The following is a 21,277-nucleotide window of genomic DNA, read 5'->3' on the forward strand; positions in this document are numbered from 1 at the left end:
TATTTGATTTCTTGGTGACTATCTTATATTGATGGCCTCTAGTTACGCTCTTCCCCACAAGTGGAAACATTCTCTCTGTATCCACTCTATCAAAACTTTCCTAATTTTAAAGACCTCTATTAGGTCACCCCTCAGTCTTCTTTTTCCAAGAGAAAAGAGACCCAGCCTGTTCATCCTTTCCTGATATGTATACCCTCGCATTTCTGGTATCATCCTTGTAAATCTTCTCTGCACCCTCTCCAGTGCCTCTATATCCTTTTTATAATATGGCGACCAGAACAGTACACAGTACTCCAAGTGTGGCCTAACCAAGGTTCGATACAGGTTTAGCTTAACTCCCCTACTTTTCAATTCTATACCTCTAGAAATAAACCCGCATGCTTGGTTTGCTTTTTTTATGGCCTTGCTAACCTGTGGCGCAACTTTTAGTGATTTGTGTATTTGTACTCCGAGATCCCTTTGTTCCTCTGCCCCACCCAGACTCGCACCCTCCAAGTAATAAGTGACCTCCCTATTCTTCCTACCAAAATGTAATACCTCACATTTATCTGTGTTGAACTTCATTTGCCAATTATATGCCCATTTTGCAAGTTTATTAGTAATTTGTTGCGGTCCTCCTCAGTATTCTAGCATCAATTGCCATTTGTGGAAGAGAGTTCCAAACTTCTACTACCCTTTGTGTGTAGAAGTGTTTCCTAATTTCACTCCTGAAAGGTCTGGCTTTATATTTTAGACTATGTCCCCTAGTCCTAGAACCCCCAAACAGTGCAAATAGTTTCTCTCTATCTACCCTATCTGTTCCCCTTAATATCTTTGAAAACGTCGATCAGATCACCCCTTAACCTTCGAAAGTCTTCTGGCAGGTGGCTCTTGCTCTTGCAGTTGCTGGCTAAGCAGGGCAAACTCCCACATATACGCAGAGTGAGAGAGCTTGCAACCCCTCTTCCACTAGTGGAGTGGGACTTGAACCCAGAACCTTCTGACTTAGAGGCGAGTGTGCTACTCCCATTACAGAGAGGGGAGAAAAAATTGATAAAAGAGATATAAGAATGTATCCTACAACAGATGGGCCCCGACAACATCCCGGTTATCGTGCTGAAGACTTGTGCTCCAGAACTAGCCACGCCTCTAGCCAAGCTGTTCCAGTACAGCTACAACACTGGCATGTATCCAACGATGTGGAAAACTGCCCAGGTATGTCCTGTCACCAAAAAACAGGACAAATCCAACCCAGCTAATTACCGCCCCATCAGTCTACGCTCAATCATCAGCAAAGTGATGGAAGGTGTCATCGACAGTGCTATCAAGAGGCACTTACTCACCAATAACCTGCTCACTGATGCCCAGTTTGGGATCCGCCAAGACCACTCGGCTCCTGACCTCATTACAGCCTTGGTCCAAACATGGACAAAGGAGCTGAATTCCAGAGGTGAGGCGAGAGTGACTGCCCTTGACATCAAGGCAGCATTTGATCGAGTGTGGCATCAAGGAGCCCTAGTAACACTGACGTCAATGGGAATCAGGGGGAAAATGCTCCACTGGTTGGAGTCATACCTAGCACAAAGGAAGATGGGTGTGGTGGTTGACGGTCAATCATCACAGCCCCAGGACACCGCTACAGGAGTTCCTCAGGGCAGTGTCCTAGGCCCAACCATCTTCAGCTGCTTCAACAATGACCTTCCCTCCAACATAAGGTCAGAAATGGGGATGTTCGCTGATGACTGCACAGTGTTCAGTGCCATTTACAACTCCTCAGATAATGAAGCAGTCCATGTCCGCATGCAACAAGACCTGGATGACATTCAGGCTTGGGCTGATAAGTGGCAGGTAACATTTGCGCCACACAAATGCAAGGCAATGACTATCTCCAACAAGCGAGAGTCTAACCACCGCCCCTTGACATTCACTGGCATTACCATCGCCGAATCGCCAACATCAACATCCTGGGGGTCACCATTGACCAGAAACTTAACTGAACCAACCACATAAATACAGTGGCAACAAGAGCAGGTCAGAGGCTAGGCATTCTGTGGCGAGTGTCTCACCTCCTGACTCCCCAAAGCCTTTCCACCATCTACAAGGCACAAGTCAGGAGTGTGATGGAATACTCTCCACTTGCCTGTATGAGTGCAGCTCCAACAACACTCAAGAAGCTCGACACCATTCAGGACAAAGCAGCCCGTTTGATTGGCACCCCATCCACCACCTTAAACAGTCACTCCCTCCACCACCGGTGTACCGCGGCTGCAGTGTGTACCATCTACAAGATGCACTGCAGCAACGCGCCAAGGCTCCTTCGGCAGCACCTCCCAAACCCGTGATCTCTTCCATCTAGAAGGACAAGGGCAGAGGGGTCTGGCTTTGCAGTCACAGTCTGCCACATTGCTGACTTCTCAACACCGAAAAGAATAGTGCAGTAGCAGATACTTCAATAGTTCTGCTCCTCCTAGCACTAGTCCAATGCAACAATGGCGGAGGCAGTGGCAGCTGCTCACCTATTTGTGCTGGCTTGTAGCCCAGGCAAACAAGGCAGTGGCAGAACAAAGAGGGATGAATGTTGAACATCATTTGTTGCAGTAAATTACCATACAATGCCCAATCTAAATAAAAAACACTAATCCCATATAATAAACACAACACAGAGTTGCTCGTGTTGAAGATATTTTCTGAGAAATATTTTCATTGGTTTTTAACACTTGTGAATTTGAAATGTTAACGCATAATCAGAGCCTCCATGTGGCGAAACAGCAACAAGTAATACTCTAGATCAATTCAAGCATTCAGAAATGGAAAGTGTTTTATGAATTGACATCAAATCACTTCACTTTTATTCATACATTGAAAACACAGGAGAAATTAAAGTGAATTTTCAACAAAACCTGCGGCAAGCTGAGTAAACGGCCATGCCTCACAAAGCGTCAACAAATGCAAACTAAATGAATAAAATATTTTGAAACAGGCAGCAGGGTAAGAGATTATATTAATTTAGGCAATGAATTCACAGAACAGAGTAACAAAGTCAAGCGATACTCAGACACATCAAACCATGCAGCGAGAGAGAAATAATAATTCTGGTGACTCTTCAGAAGTAAAGTTGTCCTATAACATAATGTCCAACTAAAAGCTGGATGTGTCATTGCTGATCTCGAGTTTATTTGCTTTGTTTCTAATGGATGGATGTTTTATTGTATAAACCGGTAGATGGGAGGAAATGAGTGCCATTCTCCATTGAAGAGTGGGTGTAATTGATCACACAGTTTGGAGTTGGCAGTGATCCACAGAAATCCTCCAGTCCAATGGTTGGGAGATCCTTTGGACGAGTAGCCAATCCTTAAAGGAAAGGTCCACGACAGGGAATAGCACAAGAGCAAAATCAATCACCGGGGTTCAACGTGCAGATAGGTTGCTTTTGGATGAATTATAGAATCATACAGCATCGTTCCATTGTGCCAGCTCTTTGAAAGAACTGTCCAATTAGTCCCACTTCCCTAGAGCCCTACAGAATCTTCCTTATGAATCTATTTTATACAGTGTGGTAGTACAGGAGCGAAGAGTTCATTTTTTCCTGCTTGCTAATTCTGCTTCCAGTTCTTTGATTTCTTTTAAGAAGGCTCTTTTTTTTGAAACATCCACCATGCTCTCCTGGCCCTTCTGCTCTGACTCAAAGACTGCAGCGAGCTCCACGGTTATATTATCTATCTTCTCTTCAAGGATCTCCAGGTCCAGTTCAGATTTTGATTCGAAGCAAGCTCTGCGTGAACAGATAAGAAGTTAACTTTACGCTGCAATGCTTTTCATTTTTAGCACGCATCCATGAAGCTAATCGTCTCATCAACCCTACAATTATGTCACAGGATACCAACATACGAATTCTTACAGTGTCTGTCTGAAATTGCTTTATCCCTTACATTAGTGGAAACGTTACCCATTTTTATAAACCAGTAAACACCTCCAATAAAATAACAGGGACGGAATTTCTGACAAACACGTGTTAAATTGCCGATATAGAAACCTCTCAATAAGAAAGAAAGAAGAAAGACTTGCATTTCTATAGCGCCTTTCATGACCTCAGGACGTTTCAAAGCGCTTTACAGCCAAAGAAATACTTTTCAAGTGTGTCACTGTTGTAATGTAGGAAACGCAGCAGCCAATTTGCGCACAGCAAGCTCCCACAAACAGCAATGAGATAATGACCAGATAATCTGTTTTTAATCATGTTGGTTGAGAGATAATTATTGGCCAGGACACCGTGGAAAACTCCTATGCTCTAATTTGACATAGCACCACGGGATCTTTTACATCCACCTGAGAGAGCAGACGGGGCTTCGGTTTAATGTCTCATCTAATGGTAATGAAAATCAGGCGGTTTCTATAAAAGGCAGCCGATCGCAATGCCAGTTTTACCCCCAGGCGTCAAGGTGAACTTCACCCTTGTTCAGCTAGTTTTCCACAAGGTAATTTCAGGGCTGTGATTGTTCATTTTGTAACCCCATTTGGACCTCCGGAATTACAACTCTGAGAGAGGGCGAAAGAGGCACATTGAGAGACAGGAATACATTACCCTTCAACTCTTTTGTTGCTAAAGATGCCATATGGTGTCATTCTACTGATGTTCCAATAAGATAGCATTTATCATAGCCATGGACTGTGAACATCTACTGTAGCAAGTGGTATCCCAATGGGAATGGGCAAAAGGAGCATTTAATGTCATCAGGTCTTTTAATGATTAATTTCAGGCTCCCTCAATGGCTTATTAGGTACCAGAATACACTGTGATACAGGGGTATACAGAATACACTGTGATACAGGGTATACACAATATACTGTGATACAGGGGTATACACAATATACTGTGATACAGGGGTATACCACAATACACTGTGATACAGGGTATACCACAATACACTGTGATACAGGGGTATACAGAATACACTGTGATACAGGGTATACACAATACACTGTGATACAGGGGTATACCACAATACGCTGTGATACAGGGGTATACCACAATACGCTGTGATACAGGGTATACCACAATACACTGTGATACAGGGGTATACCACAATACACTGTGATACAGGGGTATACACAATACACTGTGATACAGGGGTATACACAATACACTGTGATGCAGGGTATACCACAATACACTGTGATACAGGGGTATACACAATACACTGTGATACAGGGGTATACACAATACACTGTGATACAGGGGTATACACAATACACTGTGATACAGGGGTATACCACAATACACTGTGATACAGGGGTATACACAATACACTGTGATACAGGGGTATACCACAATACACTGTGATACAGGGGTATACGCAATACACTGTGATACAGGGGTATACCACAATACACTGTGATACAGGGGTATACACAATACACTGTGATGCAGGGTATACCACAATACACTGTGATACAGGGGTATACACAATACACTGTGATACAGGGGTATACACAATACACTGTGATACAGGGGTATACCACAATACACTGTGATACAGGGGTATACACAATACACTGTGATACAGGGGTATACCACAATACACTGTGATACAGGGGTATACACAATACACTGTGATACAGGGGTATACCACAATACACTGTGATACAGGGGTATACACAATACACTGTGATACAGGGGTATACCACAATACACTGTGATACAGGGGTATACACAATACACTGTGATGCAGGGTATACCACAATACACTGTGATACAGGGGTATACACAATACACTGTGATACAGGGGTATACCACAATACACTGTGATACAGGGGAATACCACAATACGCTGTGATACAGGGGTATACACAATACACTGTGATACAGGGGTATACACAATACACTGTGATACAGGGGTATACACAATATGGTGATATATAGGGGTATAGTATGTTTACATTGTACTGTAACAAATGACTTACTTAAAGAATATACCCTGAATAAAGAAATGCTGAGTATTATATTTACAGGTTAATATTAATCATTGGACACTTTATGCAGTCATTTGATAGGATGTGTACAGCTTTAAAGCAATAGGACCTAAGTGTCGGTGTACCCATCATTCTTCTGTGTTTCACTCTGGCCCTGAAGACGTTCAGCTCGCTGGTCTTTCACTGTGGTCCCAGTTGTGTTGCCGTTCCCAGTTTCTTTGCGCTGCGGCAGGTGCTGAAAAATATGCATGTTGCTCCATTTAGCAAGTCACTTAAGAACAATTTCCTCCCAAGAACATATTACTTTGGATCAGTGAAGAATCTGAAGTATGAATCCAAATTGGGCCTCTTTGGATTAATTTACAAAAAAAATTTCAAGAAGCTTTAATCTGTACATTTACCATTTTCAGTTGGCTTGTCGTTTCCATTCACTTTGTGAAGTCTCAGGTTCTAGGAGACATCAGGAATTGCTCCTGAACCGTCCTTCCATCAGTGAACTGGGCACTGCCTTAACGTTAAGGAACTTGTTGCGAGATGTCACCATGTTGTAATGGGACAGCTTCACGTGGTATGAATATACACATTTAACTCGCAATCAACAGCACCAAACACAGCTGAACTGGTCATTCATCTTATTGGAATGGGTCGAATGGCCTCCTTCTGTGCCATGCTGGTAGATTTAGAGGAGGAAAGACGGGAGGAGGATCGAGTGGAGCATAAACACTGGCATGGACTGGGTGGGCTGAATGGCCTGTTTCTGTGCCATATAATAATAATTCAACTTTATTGTCATTGTACAATGCACAAGTACATGAACAACGAAATGTGATCTTGCAAGCTCCCATGAGTCCAGTACAAATAACATTAACATTAAACATAAATAGCACCGTCCTGGGAGAAACAAAGCTGCTGCGTCTGTGCGCGCCGGCATTCCATTTCCACCATTCCTCCTGTCCGACAATCTTCAGCCCAACGCCTGGGCCTGCTCACCAGCCGCCCCTCCCGGGGCTCCTTCCGTGACCTTCTCACCAACCGCCCCTCCTCGGGGCTCCTTCTGTGACCTTCTGCACCTGGTCTTCCCTGATGGTCACCCCTCCAGGTACTAACCAGGCCTGGCTCTGCTTAGGCTTCCAAGCCTTGCCAGTGACCCTGTCCCTAGTCCCAGGAACAGGGGTTCCTGTTCATATACATATCCTATGTAATCCTATGTATTCTCCACCTCAGAGGGCTGTGGAGGCTCAGTCGTTGAGTATATTCAAGACAGAGATCTATAGATTTTTGGATACTAAGGGAATCGAGGGATATGGGGATTGGGCGAGAAAGTGGAGTTGAGGTACAAGATCAGCCATGATCTTATTGAATGGCAGGGCAGACTCAAACTGTGTGCAGTTTTGGTCTCCTTACCTAAGAAAGGATATACTTGCCATAGAGGGGGTGCAGCGAAGGTTCACCAGACTGATTCCTGGGATGGCAGGACAGTCGTATGAGGAACGATTGGGTCGACTAGGCCTGTATTCACTAGAGTTTAGAAGAATGAGAGGGGATATCATTGAAACATATAAAATTCTGACAGGGCTAGACAGACTGGATGCAGGGAGGATGTTTCCCCTGGCTGGGGGGGGTCTAGAACGAGGGGTCACAGTCTCAGGATATGGGGTAGGACATTTAGGAATGAGATAAGAAGAAACTTCTTCGCTCAGAGCGTGGTGAATCTGTGGAATTCTCTACCACAGAAGGCTGTGGAGGCCAAGTCACGGAATATAGGGTAACATATAGGGTGGATAAAGGGGAACCAGTGGACGTAGTGTATTTAGACTTCTAAAAGGCATTTGACAAGGTGCCACACAAAAGACTATTGCTTAAGATAAAAAATCATGGGATTGGGGGTAATATTCTGGCATGGATAGAGGATTGGCTATCTAACAGAAGGCAGAGAGTTGGGATAAATGGTTCATTCTCAGACTGGCAATCAGTAACTAGTGGTGTTCCGCAGGGGTCAGTGCTGGGTCCCCAACTCTTTACAATCTATATTAACGATTTGGAGGAGGGGACCGAGTGTAACATATCAAAGTTTGCAGATGATACTAAGATGGGAGGGAAAGTAGTGAGTGAGGAGGACATAAAAAACCTGCAAGGGGACATAGACAGGCTAAGTAAGTGGGCAGAGATTTGGCAGATGGAATACAATACTGGAAAGTGTGAGGTTATGCACTTTGGCAGGAAAAATCGTAGAGCAAGTTATTATCTTAATGGCAAGAAACTGGAAAGTACTGAAGTACAAAGGGATCTGGGGGTCCTGGTGGACGAAACTCAAAAGGTTAGTATGCAGGTGCAGCAAGTGATTAAGAAGGCCAATGGAATGTTGGCTTTCATTGCTAGGAGGATAGAATATAAAAATAGGGAGGTATTGCTTCAGTTGTACAAGGTATTGGTGAGACCGCACCTGGAATACTGCGTACAGTTTTGGTGTCCATACTTAAGAAAGGACATACTTGCTCTCGAGTCAGTACAAAGAAGGTTCACTTGGTTAATCCCGGGGATGAGGGGATGGACATATGAGGAGAGGTTGAGTAGATTGGGACTCTACTCATTGGAGTTCAGAAGAATGAGAGGCGATCTTATTGAAACATATAAGATTGTGAAGGGGTTGGATCGGGTGGATGCGGGGAGGATGTTCCCGATGATGGGTGAAACTAGAACTAGGGGGCATAGTCTTAGAATAAGGGGCTGCTCTTTCAAAACTGAGATGAGGAGGAACTACTTCACTCAGAGGGTGGTAGATCCATGGAATATGCTGCCCCAAAAAGCTGTAGAAGCTACATCATTACATAAATTTAAAACAGAAATAGACAGTTTCCTAGAAGTAAAGGGAATTAAGGGTTACGGGGAGCGGGCAGGAATTTGGACATGAGTCTAGGTTCGGATCGGTCATGGCCCTGTGGGTAGCGGAGCGGGCCCAGGGGCCGTGTAGCCTGATCCTGCTCCTATTTCGTGTGTCTAATTCTGTTAGATTCAGGAGATGGTTCTGTGATAGTAGATTGGCGGTTAGGATCAGATCAGCCATGATCTTATTGAATGGCGGAGCAGGCTCGAGGGGCCGATTGGCCTACTCCTGCTCCTATTTCTTATGTTCTTATATATTTAAGAAGGAGATAGATAGATTTCTAGACACAAAAGGCATCAGGGCGTATGGGGAGAGAGCGGGAATATGGTATTGAGATAGAGGATCAGCCATGATCATATTGAATGGCGGAGCAGGCTCGAAGGGCCGAATGGCCGACTCCTGCTCCTATCTTCTATGTTTCTATGTTTCTATGTTACTCAGATAGGTTCAAGGACCTCGGTCTACTTACTTTAGAGCAGCATAGACTTAGAGGTGACCCGATAGGGGTCTATAAAATAATTAAAGGGCTGGATAGCATCCCTATTGATAGATTATTCCAGTTTAACAGATTGGGGAGGACCAGGGGACATGAGTTTAAACTGTTTAAGATTGGGAGTAGACTGGATGTTGGGCGGTTCTTCTTTCCCCAGGGAGTAGTGAGTCTCTGGAATACATTGACGGCTGGTGCGGTGGGTGCTGACTCTCTGCCTTCAACAGGGGGCTGAACCGGTTCCTGCCTGGGGCCGAGATCGCATCATAAAGAAGGTAAATGTATCGACACAAAAGGCATCAAGGGGTATGGGGAGAGAGCGGCAATATGGAATTGAGATAGAGGATCAGCCATGATCGCATTGAATGGCAGAGCAGGCTCGAAGGGCTGAATGGCTGACTCCTGCTCCTATTTTTCTATGTTTCTATGTTTCCAAATGGCCTGTTTCTATTTCTTATGTTCTTATTGCTGTTTGTGGGATCTTGCTATGTACAAAATATATGCCACCTTTGCCTCCCTAACAGTCACTGCATTTTAAAGTAATTCATCATGTGCAAAGGGCTTTGTGATGTTTTGGACTGATAAGGTGGGGAGGTGCTGTGTAAATACAAGCCTTTCATTCTTTATACTGACTTCTTTGTGGAGCTCAGAATTTCCTTAAACCAAGGAAGTAGTGAAACTGTTATTGCACTCGTACCTTAAAACTATGTTCTGTTGAATTACACACACAACCATTACCTCCGCAACAAATGCCAAGATTTTTGGGTCCTTCAGCTTGACATTCAGTAAATCAGAAATTGCGTCTGTATAGGTTTCCGGGTGGATTTCTTTTCGGAATAGGTTGTCCCATGTGGAAGCCCTCGGCTCATGTGCATGCAAGGCAGGAGGAATCCGGAGTCTGGTGAAGAACATGTCCTGGAACAAGGTCTTCAACGCCTGGGATTGGAGCACAATAGGCATTTGATTTCAGATTTGACTGCTTGAGAAGAATGTATAAATCAATAAAGTGGCTACCTTTAACAACAGCAGAAAATGCTGGAAACACTCAGCAGGTCAGGGCAGCATCGTGGAGCGAGAAACAGAGCCAACGTTTCAGGTCGATGACCCTTCGTCAGAGCTGGAAAAAGTTGGAGAAGTAACAGATTTTTAAGCAAGTGCGGGGCAGGGAAAGCGGGGGAGGGGAGGAAAGAACAAAAGGGAAGGTCTGTGATAGGGTGGAAGGCAGGAGAGATTAATAGACATTAAGAGATGGTGCAAGGCAAAAGGCGATGGTAATGGGGCAAGTTAAGAAACAAAAGATGGGTCCAGAGGAGGTGTAAATGGCAATGGCAGAATCATCAACAGCTGCCATGTGAGAGAGAAAAGAAAACACGGGGGGGCCGAGGTTATGGTCTGAAATTGTTGAACTCGATGTTGAGTCCAGAAGGCTGTAAAGTGGCTGCCTTTACTGTTCAATCCCTGTTTTGTCTGTGTAGAATTTAATTATGTCGCTACAAAACCGTACAACAATACCTGGTGAAAGAGCTTGAGGAACAGAGGATTGGAGTCATCACTCAGCTCGTCTGCAGTGAGGTGAGCCAGACAGTGAACCAGGAGCAGGGAGAAGTCGCCCACAGATGCCAGTCGCTGTCGGCGAATATACAGCGTTTTCTGAGAATGCTGGAATAAAAAGCTTTGACTGTCACTTTATAACCTTTGAAGCTATAATACCCAATCAAAAGTAAAATTGTTTCCAGTTTGTATTGAGCTCATGAAGAACAATGCTAAAGAACGGAACATTTATTTTCTTTCCGCCCATAGCTTCTAGCAAGTTAGGCTAACCAGATTGGAACCAAATTTCGACTGAGTTAAAACTGGGTTAAGCAGCGCCTCGATTTTAAAATTCTCATTCTTGTTTTCAAATCCCTCCATGATCTCACCCCTCCCTATCTCTGTAATCTCCTCCAGCCCCACAACCCCCCCCCCTCCGAGATATCGGCGCTCCCCTAATTCTGGCCTCTTGAGCATCCCTGATTATAATCGCTCCACCATTGGTGGCCGTACATTCAGCTGCCTGGGCCCTAAGCTCTGGAATTCCCTCCCTAAACCTCTCCACCTCTCTTTCCTCCTTTAAGATGCTCCTTAAAACCTACCTCTTTGATCTGCCCTAATTTCCCCTTATGTGGCTCGGTGTCAAATTTTGTTTTATGACACTCCTGTGAAACGCCTTGGGACGTTTTACTACATCCGCAATGGAGCCGCAAGCCTACATTTCGTTGTACTGCACTTGTGCACTAACAATGACAATAAAAGTTGATTTGATTTGATTAAAAGGCGCTATATAAATACAAGTTGTTGTTGTTGTTGTCACCTCTGAATGGAATGAAGATTGGACGGGTTCCGCTTTGCCAGATTCCAGCTCATGCAATGAAAACATAACATTTCCCCAACATCTCTCGCCAGAAGCGTGAAGCCATCAGCAGTTTTAGCATTTATACTAGTTGGTTAGTAGTTAATCCGGCCTATTCGATGATGAAAAGCCTGATTCTAAATTTCATATATCGTGCACATCAAGGTGAAGGTCAGGGCTAGGGAGCTTGGACATTGATCGTCAGCATCAACCACTCTGAGTTAGTAACAGCGTGGGATAGATAAAGTTCAACATTACTTAGAACCATCCACTGAAGAGCAGCTCCTACTGCATCAACCTGATTGTTTTTAATTTTTCTACATCAGCCACTCTTATGGACAATTTGTGTGAAAGTGCCAATTTGTGGGCAGTTCTGTGCTGTCGGCCCACACCACAGTGAACTGTGCGAAGACCGATAGTTCACATGGCACCCTACGACCAGCAAGGAGGGAAGACTGGATTGGATTGTTCTGGGCTGGATCGAAACTGGCCTCATCAGTGAAAACGCAGTGTGCCAATGCACTGGCCAAAAAAATTATTATATCCGTTTCAAAATATTTTAAATCTGGGAAACTTGCTTGTCAGGAAACCTCCGCAGTTATATACAGAGAATTTTCTTCGCACCAACTTAATGGATGATGGGTTTTGCCATGTAGTTTTGCGTCAGATAGTGAGACTTTTTTATTTTTAAAATTATTATACCGGGGAGAGGACGTAAACAAAAAATAAAATATATGCACTTCTTGTGCAACATGAGAAGAATCTTTTCCTGAAGCATGTTACATTCTCGTTTGCTGGGTTATGCTACTTGTATATATTATGGACTTGTGGGCCGTGAGTGCGCTGGGATTTCATCTGCCAGTTCCCTCTGGCGCTGATCCCGTTGGGAGTTTTGGGGGTCAGTAGGAGGCAGCCTCAATTCTATAAGGACCATTGGGTGCCGGAGCCACTATGGGCACATCTCCATTGCCCAGCTGCCCCATGCTGCCAAAAACTCTGCTGCCTGGCCATCATTGGATAGGGTTGCCCAGATCCCCTCCCCAAGACCTGAAAGTACCTCTCTTAACTCCCTGGACAAACGGGTACACAAAAACTGTCCTTTTCATTAGGCGCCTATGCTGATCCCTCAAGTGGACTCTCATTCCCCTTACCCCCTGCTCCCTCACCCAGTTGGGCCCACTTGTGCCCATCTGGAGGCTGGTACGTCTCACCTTAGTCAGCATACTGGCCTCCCACTGAGCCGGCAAGTGGGAACCCCCAGCGTAGCAAGCGCCTGTTCCTTTTTCCACCCGACACCATTGGCCTTGTAAGGAATGGGCGGAGGTTCCGTCCCTTCCCAGTTCAGTTACCGGTAGAGGAATAAATTACCATGAGTTACATACCTGATAGAAGAAGGAATTGCGGAAAGCATTGCGTGTGTAATTGTTGGTCGGCAAGCTGGAGGCAAGAAGCAGATTGATCTCTGGCGCCTTTAAAGAAATGTGAAAATATTACTGTCATGTTATGTGACATACAGTAACAACTAGAGATAATTAGGGCAATTTGAACTAACCTCGCCGGGCGGAAAACCCACGGGACTGGTTTAACACCCAGCCCAATATTACTCCATTGACTTCAATAAAGAGTAAAATTGGGGTGAGTGTAAAACCAGCATTGCACCTGATGGTTGAGTTAGGTTAAAATTGCCCCCAAAAGATTTGGATCCAACGAGCCACCTTTACACTATAAGGGACGGTTCTCAGAAAGAATGACGTCCCAGTTCTTACATGGGTCTTCACAAGAGAAAAGACATGCTAACTCAGCAAATAGCATTTAAGCGATGCCAAGATCATATTTTAAAATCCTGAAAAGAACCATAGAAATGATAGGACAGAAAGAGGCCATTCAACCCATCACACACCGTGGTGCTAGCCAATGCTAGCTCTTTAATTGGAACTATCTACTCTAATTCCATCTCCCTGCTCTTTCCTCCATCTCCCTACTCTTTCCTAATTTCCTTTTATATTCTTGCTTTTCAAATATCCAGTTTCATTTTTTCAATGATGCTCTGTCTTAGTAGTAACTTGTTGCAAAGCATTCCATGTTCTAATGACCCTGTGTAGGGGAAAACACTTCTAACTCCTCCTTTTGCTCTTATAATGAGAATCCTCAGTCTATGCCCCTTGTTACCGATTCGCCAGCCAATGAAGAGAATCTTTCAGTACTTACCCTTTCAAAAGCTTTCCTAATTTTGAAAACCATGATTAAATCCCCTCTTAGCTGTCTTAGTGAAAAAAAGCCACCAGCAACTATGAAGGAAGAATGAGGGAGGTTAACAAGTTTCATAGTTCTGAGATCTTAGGAAAGAAAGAGTTTGAGTAAAATAGAGTATGACGAATCTTGACTTCAAGACAGTGAGTGTGCAGGATTCCAGTTAGTTTTCCCCCTTATTATCAGTAAAGCCACAAGAAACTCTCACATTGATTGATCTCGTCACCAGCTGAACCATGAAGATTCCAAAACGATAGACAACAAGCTCGGTCACTGAAATCTTCTCAAGAGTCAACGGCGCCAGATTTCCTTCACATGTCCACTGTGCGTCCATAATATCAATGTACGGTCTGCCTGTTTCTGTAATGAAACAGTACCTCGTTTCAAATGACTATCCCATGAGAGTATCAGACAAAAGGTTTCTTTCACAGAAATGTTTCTTTCACCACAAGTTCAAGATCAGAATTTTTAGTTTGCTCAAAGAATATTCCAGTTAAGTTCTATGGTTTCACACTTGCCTCTGGACTGATCAGTTATTAAGTATTGGTATTTGTCTTTGGTTTGACTTGTGCCCTGTTGATGGTCTTTAGCCTGTGAAAGCTCTTCTGCCTCTGGATTTGCTTTCAGATGTTCATTTATTTCCTTAAGGAGATTGAAGAGTGGAGATTGTGGCAGCAGCTGGGCCCAGTCTTGCTCTGCAAGCATGAAAAGATCTACTATTAAGTCAAAGTGACAGAAACCCGATTATACAAAATTCCCATATTGCTCTTCAAATGCACCTCTGGGCCAGGCAGCTAAGTTGAACATAGGTTTATTCAGATGGGTTGAGCTGGTTTTTTTGGAAGGCAAGTCTCACCCTTAGGTCTGCATGCAACAAGACCTGGACAATGTTCAGGCTTGGGCTGATAAGTGGCAGGCAATGACTATCTCCAACAAGCGAGAGTCTAACCACCGCCCCTTGACATTCAACGGCATTACTATCGCCAAATCCCCCACCATCAACATCCTGGGGGTCACCATTGACCAGAAACTTAACTGGATCAGCCACATAAATACTTTGGCAACAAGAGCAGGTCGGAGGCTGGGTATTCTGTGGCGAGTGTCTCACCTCCTGCTTCACCAAAGCCTTTCCACCATCTACAAGGCATAAGTAAGGGGTGTGATGCAATACTCTCCATTTGCCTGGATGAGTGCAACTCCAACAACACTCAAGAAGCTCGACACCATCCAGGACAAAGCAGCCTGCTTGATTGGCACCCCATCCACCACCTTAAACATTCACTCCCTCCACCACCAGCGTACCGTGGCTGCAGTGTGCACCATCTACAAGATGCACTGCAGCAACTCGCCAAGGCTTCTTCGGCAGCACCTCCCAAACACGCGACCTCTACCACCTAGAAGGGCAAGGGCAGCAGGCTCATGGGAACATCACCACCTCCAAGTTCCCCTCCAGGTCACACACCATCCTGACTTAGAAATATATCGCCGTTCCTTCATCGTCGCTGGGTCAAAATCCTGGAACTCCCTCCCTAACAGCACTGTGGGAGTACCTTCACCACACGGGGACTGCAGCGGTTCAAGAAGGTGGCTCACCACCACCTTTTCAAGGGCAACTAGGGATGGGCAATCAATGCTGGACCTGCCAGTGACGCCCACATCCCATAAACGAATAAAAATAAAGATCCCCTTCCCCTATGACAACTTCACATTTATTATGTGCCCTACCGCACATTGGTCATTCTTATTGGGCCATTGAGGTACTTTGGGGAATCCTCTGGATTGCGTAAGGTTTGAAGACGGTATTCATTTTATGGACTATTTGGCGAGGCATTTTTACGCTCAATTCCTGTGGGAAATTTGCTGTTGTAACCCATCATATGTTCTTTCTTTCAAAAGAAAGATCTTCCCTTTAAATGGGGCCTTATCACATTCACAAGATGTCCCAAAGTGCTTCAGATCCAAGGAGTCTGAAGTGTTGTTACATAGAAAAATGCAACAGTCAATTTCCAGAAGGTAATGTCCCACAAACAGCAGTGAGATGAATCATCAATCTGATTTTGGGTGGTGCCGGTTGAGGGAGGATCTTTTATGTTCATCTGAACATGTAGAACAGAGACTCGGTTAATGTCTCATCTCAAAAGTGGCACCTCTGACAACGCAACACTCCCTCAAGGCACTGAGGCGCCAGCCTAGCGCAGCCACGCAGCACTCTGCAGCTCCCACGCAGCCGGCTCACTGGCTTTTAAATAGGAAAAATTGAATGGGCCACACAGTCCCTTAAAGGGGCCGGGCACCCAAAAAAAAAATTAAAGGGAACATTGGTGGGAGGAGGTTCATGTGGGGCATAAACGTCGGTTTCTGTGCTGTAAATTCTAGGCAATTCTATGTAATAGGTGACATGAATCAGTCATTCATGAAAGAAAGACTTATGAAATAATACTGAGCGGCCTACGTGTGGCGCTGTCCAGGGAGAGTATAAATACTCGGGCTCGGGCCCAGCTTGCGCAGGACATTCTTAACAGGAACTGGTGAAGGACACAACTAGACCTCCATGTTGTAACACAGTTGATTAAAGCTTTGTTTAACGCTTAGACCAAGTGCCTAGTAGTTTTCTTACGTCAATAGGAAAGATTGGCAACTGTGGCTTGGCTGCCCAACCTGCTCAATAGCAAAACAGACCCCTAGAAGTCTAAACTGCACGGTAAACCTGTGCATCAGCAACACTTGAGTATCCATCTGACTGCTGATGATGCTTACCCAAGGGCGGACTGGGTCTCGGCTGAAGTAAAGCAACTTTCATGGCAGCAAAATTTGATATTTGCTCAAAGGCTTCGGTGGCTGAGGGGAAGCAAAAGATGGGGGGGAAAAAATTACTTTTTATTATAAAACATTGAAATCATATAATAGATTTACCATCTGGTTTTATTGAGGCTGTGGTATTTGCTACTTTGAAACCTTTTAAGTCAGAAAGGTCAGCGTTTGAAGTGACGCTCCTTTTGAAGGAAAGCAAATCTCTGCATGGTTCCCTCAGCCTGAGGATAGTATTCGTGTTGGAAGAGTCGTTAAACAGGTCATTTTTCAGGTTATTGGTAATTTATCTGGAAATATAAACTGAACGTCCCAGTGAGTTTATTAAAGAAAAATGTTCTCTTTGGTTTTTTTTTTGAACCAGTTCCTTATGATTTCTTAAGTCCCCTCCAAGTCACACACCATCGCTGTTCCTTCATCGTCACTGGGTCAAAATCCTGGAACTCCCTCCCTAACAGCACTGTGGGAGTATCTTCACCTCATGGACTGCAGCGGTTCAAGAAGGCGGCTCACCACCACCTTCTCAAGGGCAATTAGGGATGGGCAATAAATGCTGGGCCTTGTCGGCGACGCCCACATCCCGTGAACGAATAAAAAAAGTTATATTTTTCTTCAGGCACTGGCTTCCTGTAGCTTTGGTGTCCTGTAAAGGGTGACCTTGCCAATGTAAACCTGCCAGATTGTTTTAGACCAGTTTTACACTGGGCCTTCCTGGCTGCTGCCAATCTTAAAGGGGGAGGGGGGGGCGTCGTAGGGCGTATTGGTGATGACATCATCACGCACCATGATGTCGTCATGCACGCACGTACCTACTGTAGTATCTCCATACTGATGTCTAACATTTAGCAAGCTATCCATATAAACCAGAACATGCACTGGGAGGGGAGGGGGTGTTATAAATCTCATCATCATGAAGAAACGACTCATGAAATAACACTGGACGGCCAGCTGGCGGCTCCGTCCAAGGAGTATAAATACTCGGGCGTGGGCCCCAGCTTGCCCAGGGACATTTTGTAAGACAAGGAACTAGTGAAGTGCAACTAGACCTCCATGTTTTGAAACAAAGTTGATTAAAGCCTTGCTTTATACTCGAACCAAGTACGTAGTAAGTTTTATTACGTCAGGAGGATTACAAGCAAAACTTTAGTTGGTGGCTGAACATGTTTGAATAGCAGTGCACGGTGCCAGAAGAGAGGTTGCTTCAATCCCACCTGCATGCCCGCCCCCTTCCCCCTTCCCATCACTGAGCAGCCAATCCTGGTTTGAATGCTGTGGGATAACACCAATATTTACATAGCGCCTTTAACATATTAAAACATTCCAAGGCTTCACTGGAGTGATTATCAAACAAAATTTGACACCGAAGCACTTAAGGAGATATTAGGCCAGGTGACCAAAAGATTGGTTAAAGAGGTAGGTTTTAAGGAGTGTATTAAAGGAAGAAAGAGAGAAGTAGACAGGTTTAGGGAGGGAATTCCAGAGCTTAGGGCCCAGGCAACGAAAGGCACGGCCACCAATGGTGGATCGATGAAAATCGGGGATGTGCAAGAGGCCAGGATTAGAGGAGCACAGAGATCTTGGAGAGTTGTCGGGCTGGAGGAGGTTACAGAGTTAGGGCCATGGAGGTATTTAAAAACCAGGACGAGAATTTTAAAAGCGAAGCGTTGCCAGACTGGGAGCCAATGTAGGGCAGCGAGCACAGAATGGACATCACTGTTGCAGAAATTGAGGGATCATTCCGAGGACACCATTATACATCTCCTGGCAACCAGCTCATTGACATCAGCAAAAGCCTGGGAGCAAGTCACCCCATCCTTTCTCTTTCCCAGGGACCAGATGACGTGTGGTCCCCTGAGCAAATAAGAGTATTTTGACACAAGAAAAAATCAAGACCTTTTCACACCTTCTTTCAGAATCTGTTGAAGTTGTTGAGAATGCCTCGCCTCCTCTTCTCGCTCCTTTGCTGCTCTCTCTCCTGTGATTCTTCTGTGACCGTCAGCTCTTTTCTGTTTCCTTCTCACCTCCTGCTCCTTCTTCACCTGCTCGATCTCTTGCTGAAGACTATCCTCCGGGAGTCGCAGCCCTTTGTCGTGCTCATTAATGAGCTTCTGCAAGAAAGAAGTCCTTAACATTAGCAAAGAATCATCATCCTTTAACTGCTGCAGAGAGCTTTCACCTCAGTGAGTGGCACTTTAAAACAAAAACCCAACTGAAGTGTTGTCAAACCTAACATGTCAGAACCTAAAAGAACGTGCCATGAAAGCATGTGGCAGAACGCATGCCTGATACAGGTAGATCTATTACAGTGCAGGATACTTATCTTGTGATCTTATGAAGAGGTCAATCAAAATGTCCATACATTACCTCTTTGAGTATGTGCGTGAGCTCCCCTCGTTCCAGTTGGTCCTGCAATTTAACTTTTTCCTCCATTATCTGCAGGTTCTGTTGTCTTTCCTTCTTCAACTGCTTCTGCGTGACGATCTCTTCATCTACTTTCTGTTCCTTCTCTAGCTCTGCCTCGAGTTCCTTAATCTGCACAGAAAAAACAGTGACAGGAACATAAGAAATAGGAGCAGGAGTCGGCCATTTGGCCCTTCGAGCCTACTCCGCCATTCAATGAGATCATGGCTGATCTTCTGCCTCAACTCTATTTACTGCCATATCCCTTGATGCCTTACTAGTCAACCTCTATTTTGAATATACCCAATGACTGAACCTCCACAGCCCTCTGGGGTAGAGAATTCCAAAGATTCACCACCATTTATGTGAAGAAATTTCTTCTCATCTCAGTCCTGAATGGCCTACCCTTTATCCTGAGGCTGTGGCCCCTGGTTCTAGACTCCCCAGCCAAGGGAAACATTCTCCCAGCATCCACCCTATCAAGCCCTGTAATAATTCTGTATGCTTCAATGAGATCCCCTTTCATTCTTCTGAATTCAAGAGAATACAGGCCTAGTTTACTCAATCTCTTCTCATACGATGAACAGAATGTTTGGATTTCAGGGATTGAGCTAGAAAAACAGCAGCTACAGTTAACAAAATGGCAGAGTAAGCTGAGTGGGCCAAATGGCCTACTCCCGCTGCTATGATTGGGCAGAAAGCCTGGCGATCAAAGTGAAAATGAACCATTCTATATCTCAAATTAGTACTGTACGCACTGGAGTGATGTTGGCCTGCCACCCCTTCAGAATGTGTTTGTTTTATTGCTTCTCCTCAAGTGAACTTTGAAATTATTTTGCTAAATTTCTATTTAATGAAGCAAGTAAGGAGAAATTACTGTGGAAAACCAACTCCACAATTAAAAGTCTTATCAAGTCCAAGCTTTTTTTCCTTAACCCAATAATAGTGATGTTGATCAAGGGATAACTGTTGCCAAGAGATAACTTCCCTTCTATTCTTGAAATAATGCCATGGGATCTTTTACATTTAACTGAGAAGGTGGATGGAGCCGTGGGTTACGAAGGAAAAGACCAGCTGGTCCATCTAGCCTGCCCCACACACCATGATGACTGGAGTATCATGACGAGACACTTCCCACCACACCCTCCCCCTCAACCCCCACCCCTCCTAGCTATGTAATCTCCTGGGACAGGGGGAAAAAAGAGTTTAAAACCCAGGGCCAATAAAGGAAAAAATACTCTGGAAAATTCCCCTCTGAAATCTAACATCTGATCTGAGAGTTGGCATCTCTGACGGAGTGGCACTCCCTCAGTACTGTGCTGAAGTATCAGCTTAGATTATCCTGAATTGTGAGGTGTATATTGAGATTTTCAGTTCATCTTCCTCAAAGTCATGTGGCTAGCAGTAATTCACTCTCCCAGCTAAACGCATGTGTGTCTACGAAGCAGGAAGATGGGAAGAAAATCTGAAGATTAAAAATTGCACCCTCATTAAATGCTCATTTTTTTATGGCTTTGTTTTACCTTTTTTGTAAACCCCATTTCCCTTTCTTCCTGTTTCAGTCGTTTCTTGCTGTTCATATTCTCCAGCTGTTCCTGTAGATCTTTCATCGTTGCTTGTCTGAAACTTTTCAGCTCACCAGCAACATATTCAGCTTCTTCAACACACTGTAAAACAACATCAGACTGAGGTGGGTTTGAAGTCGAGTCCAAGAGATGACAGGACTGTGCAATAATCACTTTGCCATCCAGGCCGTTGCTTTATTAGATACTTATATAGAATCATAAACAGATTCATACAAGTTTCTGAGGGGGCTTGACAGGGTAGATGCTCAGAGGTTGTTTCCCCCTGGCTGGAGAGTCTAGAACTAGGGGGCATAGTCTCAGGATAAGGGGTTGGCCATTTAGGACTGAGATGAGGAGAAATTTCTTCACAGAGGGTAATGAATCTTTGGAATTGAAAGGATGCAGAATCATTGAGTATATTCAAGGCTGAGAGAGATAGATTTTTGGACTCTAGAGAAATTAATGGATATGGAGATCGGATGGGAAAGTGGAGTTGAGGTCGAAGATCAGCCATGATCTTATTGAATGGCGGAGCAGGCTCA

General features: G+C 44.5%; 2 protein-coding genes across 2 annotated transcripts in view; both read right to left on the reverse strand.

The window, feature by feature from the left end:
- Nucleotides 1-2,792: 2,792 nt before the first annotated feature.
- Nucleotides 2,793-21,277, reverse strand: part of LOC147100294 (uncharacterized) — a 270,850-nt gene continuing 252,365 nt past the window's right edge. Inside the window, exons 46-51 of the mRNA XM_085968227.1 lie at nucleotides 14,171-14,322; nucleotides 13,095-13,181; nucleotides 10,836-10,982; nucleotides 10,062-10,259; nucleotides 6,075-6,184; nucleotides 2,793-3,751 (exon numbers count right to left, since the gene is read on the reverse strand). Of these exons, the coding sequence (XP_085824353.1) occupies nucleotides 3,556-3,751; nucleotides 6,075-6,184; nucleotides 10,062-10,259; nucleotides 10,836-10,982; nucleotides 13,095-13,181; nucleotides 14,171-14,322 (890 nt within the window). The 3' untranslated portion in view covers nucleotides 2,793-3,555. The remainder of the gene's footprint in view (nucleotides 3,752-6,074; nucleotides 6,185-10,061; nucleotides 10,260-10,835; nucleotides 10,983-13,094; nucleotides 13,182-14,170; nucleotides 14,323-21,277) is intronic.
- Nucleotides 14,366-20,829, reverse strand: LOC147100295 (uncharacterized). The gene is made up of 5 exons (XM_085967848.1): nucleotides 20,694-20,829; nucleotides 19,135-19,302; nucleotides 18,674-18,878; nucleotides 16,720-16,800; nucleotides 14,366-14,657 (listed from the first exon to the last, which is right to left on the reverse strand). Exons 1-5 carry the CDS (start codon nucleotides 20,778-20,780, stop codon nucleotides 14,440-14,442), a joined length of 759 nt encoding a protein of 252 aa, XP_085823974.1. The 5' UTR covers nucleotides 20,781-20,829; the 3' UTR covers nucleotides 14,366-14,439.

Source organism: Somniosus microcephalus, chromosome 26, assembly GCF_052327205.1.
Source record: "Somniosus microcephalus isolate GS21.2 chromosome 26, FLI_Smic_1.0, whole genome shotgun sequence".
In the NCBI taxonomy this organism is placed as follows: Eukaryota; Metazoa; Chordata; class Chondrichthyes; order Squaliformes; family Somniosidae; genus Somniosus; species Somniosus microcephalus.